General features: G+C 40.4%; 1 protein-coding gene across 2 annotated transcripts in view; it reads left to right on the top strand.

Annotated features, from left to right (window-relative positions):
* The window catches only part of KCNH8 (potassium voltage-gated channel subfamily H member 8), a 297,245-nt gene extending 285,911 nt beyond the window's left edge, over positions 1-11,334 (top strand). For both annotated transcript variants that reach the window (XM_084860434.1, XM_084860433.1), the window contains exons 14-16: positions 1,791-1,897; positions 3,960-4,036; positions 8,606-11,334. In XM_084860434.1, the coding sequence (XP_084716560.1) occupies positions 1,791-1,897; positions 3,960-4,036; positions 8,606-9,307 (886 nt within the window). In that variant the 3' untranslated portion in view covers positions 9,308-11,334. The remainder of the gene's footprint in view (positions 1-1,790; positions 1,898-3,959; positions 4,037-8,605) is intronic.
* The last annotated feature ends 6,837 nt before the right edge of the window (positions 11,335-18,171 follow it).

The following is an 18,171-nucleotide window of genomic DNA, read 5'->3' as shown; positions in this document are numbered from 1 at the left end:
GAGGGAATGGGGAGCGACTGTTGCTCAGTGGCAGAGTGTATGCTTTGGGATGGGAGAGATTTGTTCAGTTAGCATTTTAACATGAACTCACCTTATTTCACAGTTTTGAACCACTGCATTGACTTAACATGCTGTGGAAAAGAGAGGGAGCTAAGTCTTAGGAAAAAGTCCCCTACTGAACATCCTTAGGAACAGGAAAGAAATTTGTTCAGTTCACATACCTAATTTTGCACTTTCAAACCACTATGCAACCAAAAACTCAGTTATCCTTCGAAATTCGCACATCTCCAAATTTTAGACTGGAGTTGTCCAATCAAAAACTGTCTGAATGTATGCTAGAAATTGCTTGTAAAAAATATTAAAAAAGTATATTAGGCAACAATGTATCCAAAAATGTATGTATTATGAGAAATATGAACAAAAATTCTTATGATTTTTCATGCAAAGTTCTTTTTTTAATTTTCAAACTTTGGGGATGAACAAATTGTAGAAATTCTCACAGTTCAAGACAAACCGCACTTAAGTCTGGAAAAATTAAAAACCAACAGATTCATCTAGCCCTACATATGCTTTGCATGAAGGAGATCCCAGATTCAGTCACTAGCATCTCCAGTTAAAAGGATCTGATGGCAGGGGATGTAAAAACAAAAACAAAAAAGCCCTTGCCTGGGACTCTGGAGAGCCACAGGCAGTCATAGAAGACAATACTGGGGCAATGGTTGAAGGGTGGTGGAGGTAGAGAGGCCCTTAATCAAATCTAAAATCCCCACCCCCTTGCTTTCCCCAATTTTAGCCCAACCCCCCTTCTAAAAACAGCAACTGAGAAGGCCATCACAAAAGGTAAGAAGGCTGGTCTCCCTCAAAACCCCTCCCCAAATAATTCAAGCACTGTTTAACAGGGTTAGATGGACAATAGCTTTGGTCTAAGGCAGCTTCCTAAGTATACTAAAGACACTCTTTCTGACACAAAATTCCTGACCCCTGTTCCCAGGGCAGGTTGCATTGACTCAATGGTGAGAACGTGAACCCAGCATGTCAGGGACACTCTACTTTATTATTTATTCACATGTTTCAAATGAAACGCTATGGTTCAGTTTAAGCCCTGGAGAGCGCTTGTTTCCTAGCTGTTATCAGGATGACCAAATCCTGACCTGCAGGCTCTACTTGTAGTTTGACAAGCTCAGGGACACCTCACTCTTCCCTTTACCCACCCTTGTTAAGGACTGGACTCCTATTTGCTACAGTAAGTGAGGTAAAGGGGGGGAAATGGGTTGTTGGAACAATGGGTCTTTACCCTACTTCTGCATAGATCTTGAGTTTTCAAAGTGACAGTAATGCCATCATGACCTAGCAACCCCTTTTGTATGCTACTTCAGCACTTGAAAAGATGGAGTCACCTGACCAAAGAAGACAATACTGGGGCAATGGTTGAAGGGTGGTGGATTAAGAGAGGCCCTTAATCAAATCTACAATCCCCAGTATTGTCTTCACTTTTCATCCATTGGCTGCACTATGACCTAAAATAGGCTGGCCACTGGAAGCTTCCATCATTGGATGTTTCCTCTTCTTCTAGTGTTTCCAACATAGGTGAGAGAATAGCCATCAATGGAAGAAAAGCCAGAGCAGTTTTATTTTCTTTTAGCAATTTAGGTTCAAATAATGGCAATGGTCATATTGTGAATATTATCTTTTTTTAAAAAAATGTGGATATTGTTAGTAATGCATGAGGATGAAGAAGAGTGCCTTCTCTGTAAATATTCCAAGATTATGGTGTGTGTTTTTAAAAACAGGATTGTCGATGGAACAGAGGATGGGAACAACAATGAGGAAAGCCAGACATTTGACTTTGGCTCCGAACAACTCAGGCAGGATTCCAGAGCATCTCCTACCATCAGGGGTTGGTGCTATATTTAGCCATCTTACAAATGATTCATAATGTACCTTTTGCAGAGGGCTGCCTTTTGTGTACCACACACTGTGAGAAAAAGCCTTAGATGTGACTGCATTGGCATGTCTAGCAGCATCATGAAAAAGAGTGACAGGAAGAAAAAGATAGAGCTATTTGTTACCAATTTCCTGGGTTTCTTCTTTTCCTGTCATTTATCAGGCAAGGTAACAGATTAGGATGCTTACAGGCACAGCTGTTTCCTAAATCAAGCCCCAAATCTGGTGTGGTTTTACATGGCCCATTACCATTAGCCAGTGCTAATTGTAATGATAGTGAAGTTGGGATTAGGTAGCAACGTGTTCATTTAAAACCCAATAGCACCAAAGCCAAAAATGGGGGTGGTGGAACATAAAGGGACCAGGAGAGAGGGATCATACTGCAAATAGCAAAAACATAAATATAAGTAGTCAATATATTCAAAGCCACATTAAACATAACCATAAATTAATAATATAGTACATCTATTTAACAAAATGTATTATAAATTATTATTTAATTGCCATTTGTTATGCATTTGAATAAAATCAAATATATTTTAACCCATCCTGGGTACGGGACAGTTTACTGTATCCCATATTGTCCAAATTTTGTTTAAAAAGAAGGAGAATGTTTTTAAAATGGGGTCTAGTTTCTTACTTACACACAATTGCAACTCACACATACAGACACACTCATGCAAAGTCCAAGGATGAGGCTTTTATTGTGTCCTAATCACCTGCAGAATAACAAATGTTAAGTGTTTCCCAAGTTGATTTTGTTTTAAACCCTGTAGCTTTTCTCACACACAGTCTGGTAGAGAGTTCACTTGAGAGAAAACAAAAGCAGTCCAACCCGAGTGTATTTATTTATTTAAATTATATCCCACCTTTCCACCAAAAATGGTGCTCGTGGTGAGCGAACAATAATAAAATCAAGATTAAAACAAAAACATAATCAAAACAATCATTAAAAACAAATAAATTAAAAGCACAATTAAAAACACAACAATAAGGGATATAAAAGCATCCAACCAACTGGCTTACGGTCAGCCTAACACGGAATAAATCTGGAACTCATTCTGTGGAGAAAGCCTAAAAGGCAGAGCATTGAACTCACCTGCTGCTCAGCTAATCTGCAACTATGAACCAAAGGAAGACCACGAACCAAAGGAATGTGAATTATTTTTCCCCTTTCCTTTAAGAAGCTCAGGCCCTACCCCATTTTTCCCTCATGACAACCCTGTGAGGTAGGTTAAGCAGTACAAACCAATGGCTGATTCACATCACTGAAAATCAGCACTCACCATATGACAACGTAACAACATGAAATCCAAAAAGGATTAAGGGTTCTGTAAAAATGTAATCAATCAATCAATCAATCAATATAAAATAACTAGATCCATTTCTGTCCATTCACTTGAGTGCAGAAGAAAAAAGAATCATCTGGCTGCAAGGCAAACTAGTAAGACGGCAAATTTTGCCTCCAATAACATGTATAAACTTTGTTACATGGACACGGGAGCCAATCTTTCAATGAGTTTTAAACTAGCTTTATGGCTTTGTTTTCCCCAAGGAACTATGGGGAGAAAGTACCAAGACAACATCATAATAGGTAACTAGAGTGCTGCCACACTGTTGGGCATATGGGCCTTATCATCAGTACAAGGAATTACATTCTTCTCATGATTCAGTGCCAGAACTATTACGTTTGATTCAATGTGATCTGGAGGCAGAGCATTCCTCCACTGGCTGGCTCATATGGCCAAAACACAACCACATCCTCCGTAAAAAAATGCATACATCAAGTCAGCATGGTGGTGGGATGTGACTGAATATCTAATATCTATAACTTCATTCAAATAAATGTAGCCTTAGTTCCTTTTCCTTGATTTTTGGGTGCTGATTTTGACATAGTTTGATAACCTCTGCATTAAGTACACCTGAAATAAACTTGAATGAACACAATTAAGTAATTGAACACTGTCAGGATACAAATTTCCTTGACCATACATTATGTATTGTTCTGTTTGCAGAGAATGAAGTCGGTGCTGCTGTACTAGTTATCAAAGCAGAAGAAACAAAACAACAGATCAGCAGACTTAATAATGAGGTATGGATAGTTTTATTTTATTTAAATTGTTCTGAACTCTCAGTGGATCAGGAGCAGTCACACTCTTGAGGTGAGGTACTCTATGCTATGGCACTGTACAAGATATAAAAGCATGGCTACCTTGGTCTCATTTTGGAGAGGAACTAGTTAGTTGCCATCATTCAAGCAAACAGCATGGAATGTATCCACTTGGCATCCTTCTGCTGATAGATCCAGCAGAGGCTTCCATCAGCAGAACAGACAGGGAGGTGGTCTTTGGTGATTCCCCTCTTGAAACTCCCCCCACACCACCTCCCATGCTGTTCTGGTGGGCCCCTGAGCTCTCCACAGCAGATTTTGGGAGGTGCCAGGGGCTGTAGGGGGAGGAGGAATCACCTAAAATTTCCTGCCCCTCCATTCTATGGTTGGAAGCTTCTGCTAGATCAAAATCCTTCCAAAATCCACCAGTGCACTGACACCAGTTGGTTACAACCCACTGTGGTCCTGTAATGTGCACAAGGGTATAATATAGGCATGGTTGCACATTTCACAGGAAATACATACATTTGCAAAACACCAGCATCTGCTGTTGTTTCTATATTTCTTTTAAGATGAATTACTTTAAAAGATATGTTGGGAATAGCTAAAAATCTCTAGCAGGTTTATGCAGGCTAAGCCTGTGCATGTTCACTTAGAAGTAAGTCTCACAGAGTGCAATGGGCCTTACTCCTAAGGAAGTCTGGATTTGGTTGTACCCTTTTATTTTATTTATTATTTTATTTATTTACATTTTTATACCGCCCAGTAGCCAAAGCTCTCTTTTTAATAGAAGGCCTTTAGAAATAATTATTCTTTGCTGGAATATTTATTGCACTCTAGGTGCAGGCAGAGATATTTTTGTTTAAAAATGCAAAAAGACCGTGCCTGTTGGTATTCTGACTGACAAACTGGATTACTGACCACAGCAGAACCAGAGACCTCGTCTCCTTCCCTCTCTAGGGTTGTTTCCGGATGAGGATTTATCAGCCCTTGTTTTCTTACTGCCCCATCTTTCTTTTATCTAACAGCAAAAAAAAATCCTGTAAGAATGGGAAAGACAAACACCGCAGTTTTTCAGCTGGTGTGTGTGGGGGGGTGTCCCTGGGAAGGTGAATGACATGCAGGGAAACCCCTCCTTTCTCTATTGCTTCCTGTACATTTCTGGTTGCGGAGCCATTTTGTGTAATGCAAAGCAAGTCCTTTCCCCTCTCCCAACACTTCTCCAAGCTTACAAAGTAGGAAGAGGTCTCATTAAACAAGCAGTGCTTACTTCTGAGCAAACATGTATAGGATCTGGCTGCAAAGCCGCAGTTCAGGTTTTTCATCAGGTGTTTTGGTTTTGGTTTTGGTTTTAAATCTGAAGTTTCATTATCCTAGAATAGGTACTATTTGAAATTGCACAAGAGCTGCCAGTTTGAGATTGCCTAGAAAACCAGTCAAATGTCCTGTGTCGTGCCAGTGGCTACAAAATAATTTTGAATGCACACACAAAACCCAGGGTGCTAATATGGTGCTGATAAGCACCCACTTCAAAGTATTAGGGAATGGCGTGTGTGGTGAACGTCAGAAAATGGCAATACCGCCCAGACGACTATGTTACGCCCACCATGTGGATGATACGCACACACCAACAACATGCACACATCAAAATAGTGCTAGATCCCCCTGGAGTGTCAACAATCAGTGGAAATTCCGCTTTTAGCTTACAGCGGAAGAGCTAGGAAGAGCTTGGCAGTGCTAGGAAGCCTCCATCTGGAATGAAAGAATATAAAGTGAGCCATGCTGAATTAGACCAGCATTCTGTTCACACAGTGGCCAACCAGGTGCCTATGGGAAGCCCACAAGAAGGGCATGAGTGCAATAGCACCCTCTGACTCGTGTTCCCCCACAATTGGTATACAGAGGCATACTGCCTCCAATACTGGAAGTAATACATAGTCGTCGTGACTAGTAGCCATTGATAGCCATGTCTTCCATGAATTTGTTCATGGAATTAGACAAAGAGTTGGGGAACTCTTAAGAGTCTCACTCTCTAAGAGTTCCCCAACAAATAACCTCTGTCCATCTGCAGGGGAGGTGAAGGGACAAACTCACCCCCTAGTTTGCAAAATAATTACAAATGTCTGTGATTGAAATATCACTGTTCTTGTGTTAGGCTCAGCCTGTTTTCGAAACAATGTCACATACCTGCAAATCTTTTTCTGTGGCAGATCTGCAATAATGGGGGGGGAGCAATTCTGAGGATAGTGGTTTATATGGGCTTTTAATTTCAACTTAACAGGGGTTTGATAATATAAGAGTGTAATGGATTATATACTAACTGAAGCCTATTTTCAGGACATAGTCAAATGTTTCCAAACTACCCACTGAATATTTGACTGTAGTGGCCAAATGAAACAAATGGATTTCGTGAATGACTGGCTGTTATTTGTTTTACTACACTTCTACAAGTTTGTTGCAATGGTGAAGCTTTCAGATAGAAAACTCACACTGTATCCAAAAACATTGAGAGTATCTCATAAAAGCATGACCAACCAAGCCACTGAATATACTATAGGATGGTTATTGAAATGCTTGCAAAAAATATTAAGAAATAATGTCACATATATCGAAAAGAAGAGATATCTGTGCAGCTGAACAGTTTGTAATGTGATTTCAGAAGCACTCAAGATTAATACCAGCAGTTTGGGGGGGTCCCCTGCCATTGGAAGCCTAGTGAACTGGAAGAAGGAAGACATTATAAATTAATATTTCACACACTAGTGCAGGAGAAAAAGCAGACTAAAGAGCTTTGAAACTGAGGTCAAGGTGAAGTAAAATTACTGATGTATTTGGGCATGGTGATCCTACCAAAGCAAGTTTTGAAGCAGATTTTCTGCTTCAAAAGCAAAATCAGTGCAAAAGTAGAAGCAAAATCTGAAGCAGATTTTCTCTTCCCAACACAACCCTTTATGCCAAAAGGAATGCCATTCCAGAGGTATCACAGACCTTCAGGAGCAGCTTTTCAGGAGATGCAAGGAAGAGGGCCCTGAAATGCCCAAGTAGGCACATGGTGGTCCTTTGCATTCCAGCCTATACTTTTAGCATATGTATTATATTTTCATAAATAGATAAATGAAATTTCTCCAAGGGTAGTTAATTTCCTTCGACTAACTGAAAGCAGCGGGTGCTCAATTTGTGGTAATAAGCAGGTCGATTTGTACAAGTCACATGGCTAAATTGTTGACTTATTTGATTTAGAGCAGGCGTGGGCATCTTTTGCAGGTCCACTTGTACCCCTCCACTGCTGCTGCAATCGCCTCCATTACACTGGCATTCAGTGGTACAGGAGTGGCAAAACCTGTGTTTTCCCTTTAAAATAAGGCACACAGGGAGCGTGCACTTCGTTGGGAAGCAAAATTGCACTCTCAGGAGGCTTCTGGGAGTATGATTCTGCCCCCCACATGTCTTGTTTTAAATGAAAATCACCACTTTGTTGATGCTGCCACCACCACCACAGCAAATTCGGTGGCAGCAGTGGTGGGCAGGTGGGGTGGCGCAGACCGCAAAAACAGCCAGTGGGGCCACATGTAGCCCACCCGATTTAGAGAATCAAATACTTTATTATCCTATTCCCTTTCTGAATGGTAGATTTATCTTTTTGAAAACTAACGTACAATCTCATTTTCTACAGATTACTTTCACTACCATCACTTTGATGAACTGCATGGGTTTCATTCTGTGAGCACAATGACAGTAATCTAGCCTAAAATAAATTGATTAGCTACTACTGGAAGCAAAGCAGCGCTAATTTTTAACTTGGTGGCTTCATTTGCTTTTTCTGCTAGCTGGACGTAATTGACTGGAAAAAGAAGTTTTCCTTCGTCGTTAATCCATGATTCACTCACTTACTTCAGAGTACTTGAAGTAGTCTAATTGATTTCAGTGGAAGGACGCTAAGAGAAATTGGTTGTAGACCTGCAGATGCAGAATCAACTAGTTGATTTTGTTATTCCATTCCTTTAATGGATCACAGATGTCATGTATTCCATGGAAGCATTAACCCATATAAATACAATCCTGCTGATAAGCATGCCAGATGAGTATTTTTCAGACTCTTGCTTTCCATTAAAGAAATGCCCATTCTATTAAAAGGTACATAATATAAGGCGAAATTCTGATGGCCGGGCACTTCCTAAACAAGAAAACATTGCTCCAGCTATGTAAACAGTGCACAGAAAACTGCTTTACTCCATTAAGAGAACTTTGACTTCACACAATTTGCTTTAATTAAAACTTAAATAAAAGCAAGGTAATTTGTCAGCATTCTTGAGGGGCATGCAGTCATCGAACCACAAGATCCACAAATATATTACCAAAAATCAGTTGATGAATTTACTTTCATAAAAAATAAACTTATCTCTGTCAGTTTTTAATGAGATGTTTGCAGCTGGAATAAGAGAGGTGGGATAAGCTATAAAATGGAGAACATCATCAGTTTTGAATTCCCTTCTGTACATTCATTTTGGTTTGAATCGTGTTGTGTAAATATGTATATTTCTAACATTCCAGGTCACTGCTTTGACTCAAGAGGTCTCCCAGTTAAGTAAGGACATGAAGAATGTGATGCATCTCCTGGAAAACCTGTTGGCACAGAAGTCCCCAGAGTTCTGTGCTGTGCATGGCCCAGCCGTGAGCCCCAATAAGGAAAACCTACAAACTAGAATGTCTTGGCCTACACATCGACCATGTTTGCATATGCAGGTTCCAAATGTTACTTGTGCCAAAGCACAACTCTGCCATTCCACAATAGCTGGCATCTGGAACATGGATCCAACCTCTGCTGGTAGCAGTCCACAAAGAACTGAATCCCACATACAAAATTCTACAGACAATGAATTTTATTATACTCCAGGCCTTGAATATTCCCCTTCCCACTACCATGTAATCCAGAAAGATCATTTGCAGTTTGTGAGTTGCACGTCTCCACATTCAGACACTACTTTGACTCCTCTCCAGTCTATTTCAGCAACTCTGTCATCTTCCATGTGCTCTTCATCAGAGACATCCTTACATCTAGTGTTGCCCAGCAGATCCGAGGAAGGCAGCTTTAGTCAGGGAGCAGTCAGTTCACTAAGCCTCGAGAACCTGCCTGGATCTTGGGACCTGGAAGGAACAACAGGAACAGCATCTGCACAGACCTCAGAAGTTTTGCCTCTAGACGTTAAGACAAGCACAGTGGATGTTAAAGATAGTAAAGCCATAAATGTATAACGAAACAAATTAAGTGGTACTCCAAGCATGCTCCACAACTGCCAGCTATGTAAACTTATCCAGTACTGCATGACATTTTGCCTTTTCTCAGATGCATATGGAAATTGGGAAACCTGAAAAATCACACAGTTATGAGACCAGTAGAAAGGCAATGGTTTCACTGGTTCGTATGAAGATTTATTTCTAGATTTAAGAAGCCTGTTGAACAGCCTTTTATACGCAGATGTTAACTTAATTGGACTGCTCAACAGACTTTTGTGATACTCGGCAGCTCCTGAGAGCCAAAATAGCTGGACAACTAAGACTAAGGAACTTTGGCAAAGGAGGGTGTTGTTGTGTGAAGCAAAGGGTTTCCCTTGCCCCTTAGTGTTTGATTGTTGCTTCCAGACAATATCCATGGCATGGTTTACTTCAGACGCTCTAGGCTCCTGCTGGTATTTATGTCAGCAGTGCACTGTAAAGGCAAAGGGACAATTACCACCGCATGTCATCTCCTTGACAATCAACAAAATAGAGCTGGTAGAGAGTGATTAATTGTTGCACGTTCCTTGTTATGTAAATTAGACCTCTTTATCAAAAAATACTATTTTTCTATACTTGGAAAGATGTATGTATTTAAAATATTTATAAGGAGACTATTAAGGTTTTTGTTTTCTTTCTTTCTTTTTGGTAACAATGCTTGCAGTTTTCAAAATTAATGCACTACCATGTACACACTATTATGTATTAGATCAAACTATTCTTAACTTAAAATCCTCCCTTTGTTCTGCATGCAGTTTGCAATGAATTTATCCATGCCAGTAGAGTACAAATAAAGAGTAAAGTACTATTTTATTTACAAAATAATAACAGCCCAGATGGCATATCCAATGTTAAGTCAGATAGTCATATAATATCATGTGAACTGTACTACTTTAATCAATGATCTCCAATGCCCTTATTTATGTTGTTTCACAACATCAACACTTTCTCCCCCCACCTTCGTTTTTTAAAGGTCAGATAACCATTTCAAAGTAAACCCCAGCTCTCAGGGGTCGTTTCTTTGACCAAGACAATAAGCTGGGAAGTTAAAAACTGGAATAAACTGTAGAATAAGAGAAAATATTTCTGAGAAGTTTTAAAGCAAATACTTAAGGTTGTTTTCACCACCATAACAATGAATAGTCATTAAATGACATGGGGATATTTATTAACTGGCTTGCACTTTTGTACATAAAGGCAACATTAGGAATAATATGATAGGCGACTGAATTAGCCCAGTAAGTATATAACTGCAATTTATAATATTGTAAAACTGAATAAACATCTGAGATATGCAGACTAACTCCCTTTTCATGGGGATATTGATATGCATTTTGAATATGCAACATCTATATCATCATAACACTACATAGGCACTACAGTCTCCTTGGTAAATAATACCGCCCTTTTTTTAAGAAAGAAAAAGAACCACAAAAAATTAGTGCAGCAACAGATAGCTTCTTTTGATGCTCATCAAGGACAGACAGTCGCTGATATGATACCTTAATGAGAACAAAGGAACCAATTTTGGATCACAGTTAAAGTTAAAGGCTGAGATGCACTAACTTAAAATAACTCCAAAAATGCTATCTTTGGTTTGACATCATGTCACACTTCAAATTTCGCCAGCTTTTTTTAAATAGTGAAGCAACTCTTTTAATTTCAGATTATATGGCATATAGTGTGATCCTACCTACATTTACTCAGAAGTAAGAGCCACTGAATTCAAGTGGACTTACTCCCTAGTAAGTGTGCTTATTTATTCACTTGGTTACTACTCTTACAAAAATGTTTATGCATCTGTCTATAAAAAGTTCAGAATTAAATGTTGAAATTAGTTAACAAAATACACATGGAAATGATATGTATCATTTTAAATAATGTGGCCTGATAATCCTATTCTTACGTATGACCTCATAGGATGTACAACTACAATATTCCTGTATGGGGAAGAACACCCTTTCCATGGAAAGGACCCTCAGATATATACTATTTTCCAAATCCTGCATGACTATATACTCTTATTTTTCCTTCACCACATGAACATTTATTTTTACTTTTGCAGTCATTCCATCTTCCTTCAATGAAATAGTTCCATCAAGTTATCCTTTATGGAGCTATACAATGTGTTCCATTGAGTTATGGACCCTGATGTCTAAAATCTCTATTGTAACATTTTATGTTTTTGCCTGCTGCCCACTTGATTTCATATATGCCCTGTGAACCATTCCAGTGGTAAACCATAAAAGTATTTGCTAGGGGTAAGCCTGTAGCAGGCATTCTAGAGAGAGGTCTACTCCAGATTCCTTCCACGTGTATCCTGACTGGATTGAAGGCAAAGAGACAGGAAGCAGAAAATTAGCAGTACCAGGAACCCAAGCTTACATAGTATTAAAATGAAGCTATAGGAGTGGTACCAGAGATTGGTGAGAAAAGGTATTTAACTTTTGCAGCTTATAAATACATGTCAGTTGATGCAGGGGTGTTTTCTATTAACAGCAACCATTTTATTTTTGGCAATAACAGAAGTATACATAATGGCTGTATTTCATTTTAGAAACACAAAATATGTAGAATAACATTAACAGGATATTTGCACAATGAGCCAGAATAATAATTTAAAAAATAATGTTCTGCAAGTAACAACTGACTTATCATAAACCTCTCATACACACACACACACACAAACACACACACACAATCACTGACAGCACATGTTCACTCATAATGGGTGCAACACCAATGAATATGAATGTCCATGGATTCCCACCCAAGAATTCCTACTGGGACAGAGTGACAGCTGTATGGGATGGCACAGTGGAGAGGTAGCATTCGCAGGCTCTGTGTGTGTGTGTGTAAGAGAGAGAGAGAGAGAGAGAGAGAGAGCGTGAGCGAGCCTTGAGTGGCAATGGTTTGTGAGGATATGAATAGTTACAGTGTGGAGGGACAAGTACAAAAAGCATGATTCAGTTGTGTGTGTGTGGGGGAGATGAATGCCATAAACATAAGGAAATGAATGGTGTTTTCAGTGAAAAATAAAATTGCAGACTACACTGAAATGAGATTTTGAATGAAGAATGAAGACCATCACATGCAGAAACATTTATTTCAGACCTTTGGGGGGTTGGGATATTGTTCAACAAAGTGGAACATTTAAAAAGAGCCCGAACTGCTGAATCAGTGCTGATATAATCTTTTGTAAATGGAGAACCACCGCTGTCAGCCAGGCAGCAGTTACTTGAATTGGACAACTACAGGAACAGAATCATTGTAAAGGCATCTCACACTTTCTTTCTGAGAGGTCTCCCAACCAGCAGCCATTATAAGCATATCCTTTACCTACCTGTCTTTCTTGCTGCCTTCCTAACCAGGATAATGTATTGTAACATCACTCTTTTGCACTAAGCATTATAAGAATAAAACTGAATTTCAATATTCTTCATTCTCTTTTTTCCTTTCTCCTTTCTATACTACCTTGATTTTTGTGATTCAGACAGTTCCCTCCTCCAGTGTTCTTCTAGACGCAAACACACCAGTTAGTGTACTTCTAATTCTATTGTTGGGGGGGGGGGGTCCTTTGTGTGTGTGTGTGTGTGTGTGTGTGTGTGTTTTAAAATATAGACATAGTTTTTCCTTATTAGGTCTAATTAGGTCTTAAGACTTGGTCGGAAGGGATGCGCCTTGCTCTGACCTCACTATTTACTTACACTCGCACACACAAGATTTCTGTCCAAGAAATCTTGTGCCATAATAAATTTGTTAGCCACAAAAAATTACAAGAAGAATTAGAAGAATTAAAAGGAGAAGCTCCTCAAACACAGTGAGAAAGGACTTGGATCAGAAGGAAGGGAAAAGGAAAAACCCCTCCCTGAACCTGGCCCTTTGCCCTGTTATTCCTCTCAAGGGATTAACAACATAAGAAGAGCCCTGCTGAATCAGACCAAAGGTGTATCTAATCCACTATTCTTCCACAGTGATCGGCAAACTCCCACTCATCTTCTCCAGAAATTGGTATTCAGAGGCATGTTGCCTCTGGTCATAGAGGTAGCATTCAGCCATAATGACTAATAGCCATTGTCAGCCTTCTCCTCCATGAATTTTAAAGCTGTCCGAGTTGGTGGCCTGGCCATCACTACAATTTGTGGTAGCAAAATCCATAGTTTGACTATGCACTGTTTTATCTGTCCTGAGTCTCCCACCAGTCAGCTTTCTTGGATGACCCCTAGAGGTCACTGGGTACAGACTTTTCCTAGGATTCCCCAAAACACCAGCTGCTGTTTTAGAGAGAGCAATAGGACTGTCCTCTTTATATCCACAGCATGTAGAGTAAGATATGCCAATCTTCAAATCCACCCAGACCAGAACATAGGTATTTAAAAGTATAAACATGTACGTATTTATTTAACAGGTCAACATTCAAAACACACAAATGATAAATGATTAATAATGACGATGATTTCAAAGCCTAACACCACATCTCTGCTTTCAGTAGCTTCTCTCTGTCCCTTTTCATTCATGTCTTGTCTCTTATTCTACTGACTGACCTAAGTAACTAAATCTGGTTCCTAATTCCTCTTACTGTCCCTCTCCTAACTCAACTCACTCATTTCCTGACTTCTTCCTAGCTGCCCCTGTCCTCTTTCTCACTGACTTTCTCCAACTGCCGCTAACTCCACCCAACATTCTATTCTGGCCTCAGCTGCCAAACCTCCCTTTCAAACAATCTTCCAAATTTAATGTCCAGTGACAGCAAATGGGGCAATTTATTAAGTAAGGAGGGTCACATCAGCGTCAAAAGAACCCATAAACAACCGTGAGTAGGGACTGACAAGCGCATGATAAATGCCTTGTGTAGAAAACCTCCCTGTTCCTTATTGTATTGACTAACCAAATCCAAATCTGTTTATTGCAGTCTATGACCAGATTAAAAAGCAAGTTATACAAAGTATACTTAAAAAAGCGTATAGAGCAACAAAATATATATACATAGACATACCGAACAGTGTAGCATCCATGCTGAGTGAATCAAAAACAGCTTAACTGAGCTCTCAACTTGATTGCAGCAGAAAAACATTAACAACTGTTCCAGTAACTACAGGAATGATTCACCTAACAGTAAGATATATAAAAGTGATTGTCTCTACCAGGAAACAAAGTTTTCTTTCCACAAAACCACAAAAACTTAGATAGTCAAGAAACAATCAGTTCTCTCCTAAAATCCCAATAGAAATTGCAGTATAATAAAACATGCATTACGGTATTGACTAACCTGACTAACTCTGGCCCCTAATTCCTCAAACTGTCCCACTCCTAACTCAACTCCCTCTTTTCCTGACTTCTTCCTAAGTGTCCTTGTCCTCCTGACTTTCTCCAGCCACCACTAAACCCAACTGGCCTTGGTTGTCAAACCTTCCTCCACTCACTCTCCTGTTTCACCCGAGTTCTAGTACTATGAGAGGAGAAAAACATCTCACTATCTAAATTCTCCACACCATGCATAATTTCATAGACATCTATATTATATTCCCCCTTACTCATCCCTTTTCCAAGCTAAAGAGCCCCAAATGTTGCAACCTTTCCTCATATGGAGTTGATCCAGCCCCTTAACCATTTTGATTGCCCTTTTCTGCACCTTCTCCACCTCTACAATATCCTTTTTGAGGAGAGACCATCAGAACTATACACAGTATTCCAAGAGGGTCACACCACAGGTAGGGATGTCAGAGAATTCCTCCACGGATCTCAGTGAGGCCGAATGCCAGTGCATTCGGCCCCCTGAACTCCGTGGCAGAACAGCCTGCCCCCCCCCCCGTGGATCCCCCCCGGGACAAGACTTACCTGGGGCGGATCTTCTGGGCGGTGGCAGCAGCTGCCGCCGCCATTTCCAGTCTTGTTTAAAAAAAAGAAAAAAAAGACATGATAGGCTACATAAAGATTTATGTAACCTATCATAGCTAGGTCTAAAAAAAAAACACGACATGATAGGCTACGTAAATCTTTATGTAGTCTATCATGGCTGGGTGGGTTTAAAAAAAAACAAAAAACCACGTATACAAATGGCGGCAGCTATGGCCGCCGCCATTTGCGTTCCTTATTTTTGGCCATCTTAGTCTACGTAAATATTTACGTAGACTATGATGGTGAAAATAAAGGGGAATGCAAATAGCGTAGCGGGTGCTATTTGCGTCCCTTTTTGATTCTCTGTTTTAGCCTACGTAAAGATTTATGTAGGCTAAAACGGTGAATCAGAAAGGGACGCAAATATCACCCGCTACGCTATTTGCGTTCCCCTTTATTTTTGCCGTCATAGTCTACGTAAATATTTATTTATGTAGATTCAGAAGGCCAAAAATAAGGAACGCAAATGGCGGCAGCCGTAGCCGCCGCCATTTGCGTACGCGGTTTGTTTGTTTTTCCCCAGAGCCCTCCGCGGCCGGGAATCTGGCTGCGGATGGCTGTGGGCTGGGCTGGGCCTGGCCGGCTGTTCCGCGGAGCTGCCGCGGAGCACAGCCAGCCATCAAAGATTCCGGGGGGAGGAACGGATCGCCTCCCCCCCCCCGTCGAGGATTCCGGGGGGAGGGACGGAATGCCTCCCCCCCACCATCAACATAATCCACGAAAGGTAAGTCACTTTCGTACATCCCTAATCACAGGTGTGTATAAAGGCATTATGATTTCGACAGTTTTATTTCAATTCCTTTCCTAACGATCCCTACCATGGAATTTGCCTTTTTCCCTGCTGCCACACACTGAGTTGATGTTTTCAGGAGATCGTTACCTTGTCGTGGTGCTGGAGCTTGAGCACCTCAGTGACGTCATGAGCTAAACCGTGAAGGGACACCCAAGATGGGAAGGTCATGGCAGAGAGGTCAGACTAAATACGATCCCTGGGGAAGGAAACGGCAACCCACCCCAGTATTCTTGCCATGAAAACTAAATGGATAAGTACAACCAGAGATATGTCAGTATACCATTGGAAAATGGACTCCCAGGTCGGAAGATGGTCAAAATGCTACTGGGGAGGAACACAGGATAAGTTCAACTAGCCCCAGATGTGATGACGCAGCTAGCTCAAAGCCGAAAGGACGGCTAGCAGCTGATGGTGCTGGTGGTGAACGACGAATCCAATGTTCTAAAGATCAACACACCATAGGAACCTGGAATGTAAGATCTATGAGCCAGGGCAAATTGGATGTGGTTACTGGGGAGATGTCAAGATTAAATATAGACATTTTGGGTGTCAGTGAACTGAAATGGACTGGAATGGGCCACTTCACATCAAATGATCACCAGATCTACTACTGTGGACAAGAAGACCACAGAAGAAATGGAGTAGCCTTCATAATTAATAATAAAGTGGCTAAAGCAGTGCTTGGATACAATCCAAAAAATGACAGAATTATCTCAATTCGAATTCAGGGTAAGCCATTTAACTTCACAGTGATCCAAATATACGTCCCAACCACAGATGCTGAAGAAGCAGAAGTAGATCAGTTCTATGAGGATCTGCAGCACCTACTGGATAGCACGCCAAACAAATATGTTATTTTCATTACAGGAGACTGGAATGCTAAGGTGGGTAGTCAAACGACACCTGGAATTACAGGCAAGCATGGTCTGGGAGAACAAAATGAAGCAGGACATAGGCTGATAGAATTTTGTCAAGACAACTCACTGTGCATAACAAACACTCTCTTCCAACAACCTAAGAGACGACTTTATACATGGACTTCACCAGACGGTCGACATCGAAATCAGATTGACTACATCCTTTGTAGCCAAAGGTGGCGGACATCTATGCAGTTGGTAAAAACAAGACCTGGAACTGATTGTAGTTCAGATCATGAACTTCTTATTGCACAATTTAGAATCAGACTAAAGAGAATAGGGAAGACCCACAGATCAGGTAGATATGAGCTCACTAATATTCCTCATGAAAATGCAGTGGAGGTGAAGAATAGATTTAAGGGACTAGATTTAGTAGATAGGGTCCTGGAATAACTATGGACAGAAGTTCGCAACATTGTTCAGGAGGCGGCAACAAAAAACATCCCAAAGAAAAAGAAAACCAAGAAGGCAAGATGGCTGTCTGCTGAGACACTGGAAGTAGCCCAAGAAAGAAGGAAAGCAAAAGGCAACAGTGAGAGGGGGAGATATGCCCAATTAAATGCAAAATTCCAGAGGTTAGCCAGAAGAGATAAGGAATTATTTTTAAACAAGCAATGCGTGGAAGCGGAAGAAGATAATAGAATAGGAAGGACAAGAGACCTCTTCCAGAAAATCAGAAACATCGGAGGTAAATTCCAGGCAAAAATGGGTATGATCAAAAACAAAGATGGCAAGGACCTAACAGAAGCAGAAGAGATCAAGAAAATATGGCAAGAATATACGGAAGATCTGTATATGAAGGATAATAATATTGTGGATAGAGTTGACGGTGTGGTCAGTGAGCTAGAGCCAGACATCCTGAAGAGTGAGGTTGAATGGGCCTTAAGAAGCATTGCTAATAACAAGGCAGCAGGAGAAGATGGTATCCCAGCTGAACTGTTTAAAATCTTGCAAGATGATACTGTCAAGGTGATGCATGCCATATGCCAGCAAATTTGGAAAACACAAGAATGGCCAACAGATTGGAAAAAATCAACTTATATCCCCATACCAAAAAGGGAAGCACCAAAGAATGTTCAAACTATCGAACAGTGGCACTTATTTCACATGCCAGTAAGGTAATGCTCAAGATCTTGCAAGGTAGACTCCAGCAATTCATGGAACAAGAATTGCCAGATGTACAAGCTGGGTTTAGAAAAGGTAGAGGAACTAGAGTTCAAATTGCCAGTATCCGC

The sequence above is a fragment of the Heloderma suspectum genome, chromosome 5, assembly GCF_057233095.1.
Source record: "Heloderma suspectum isolate Gila_16-S chromosome 5, 16-S_ref, whole genome shotgun sequence".
NCBI classification, from domain to species: domain Eukaryota; kingdom Metazoa; phylum Chordata; class Lepidosauria; order Squamata; family Helodermatidae; genus Heloderma; species Heloderma suspectum.
Note: the sequence above shows the minus strand (reverse complement) of the source record. Positions and strands in the feature narration are given on the sequence as shown.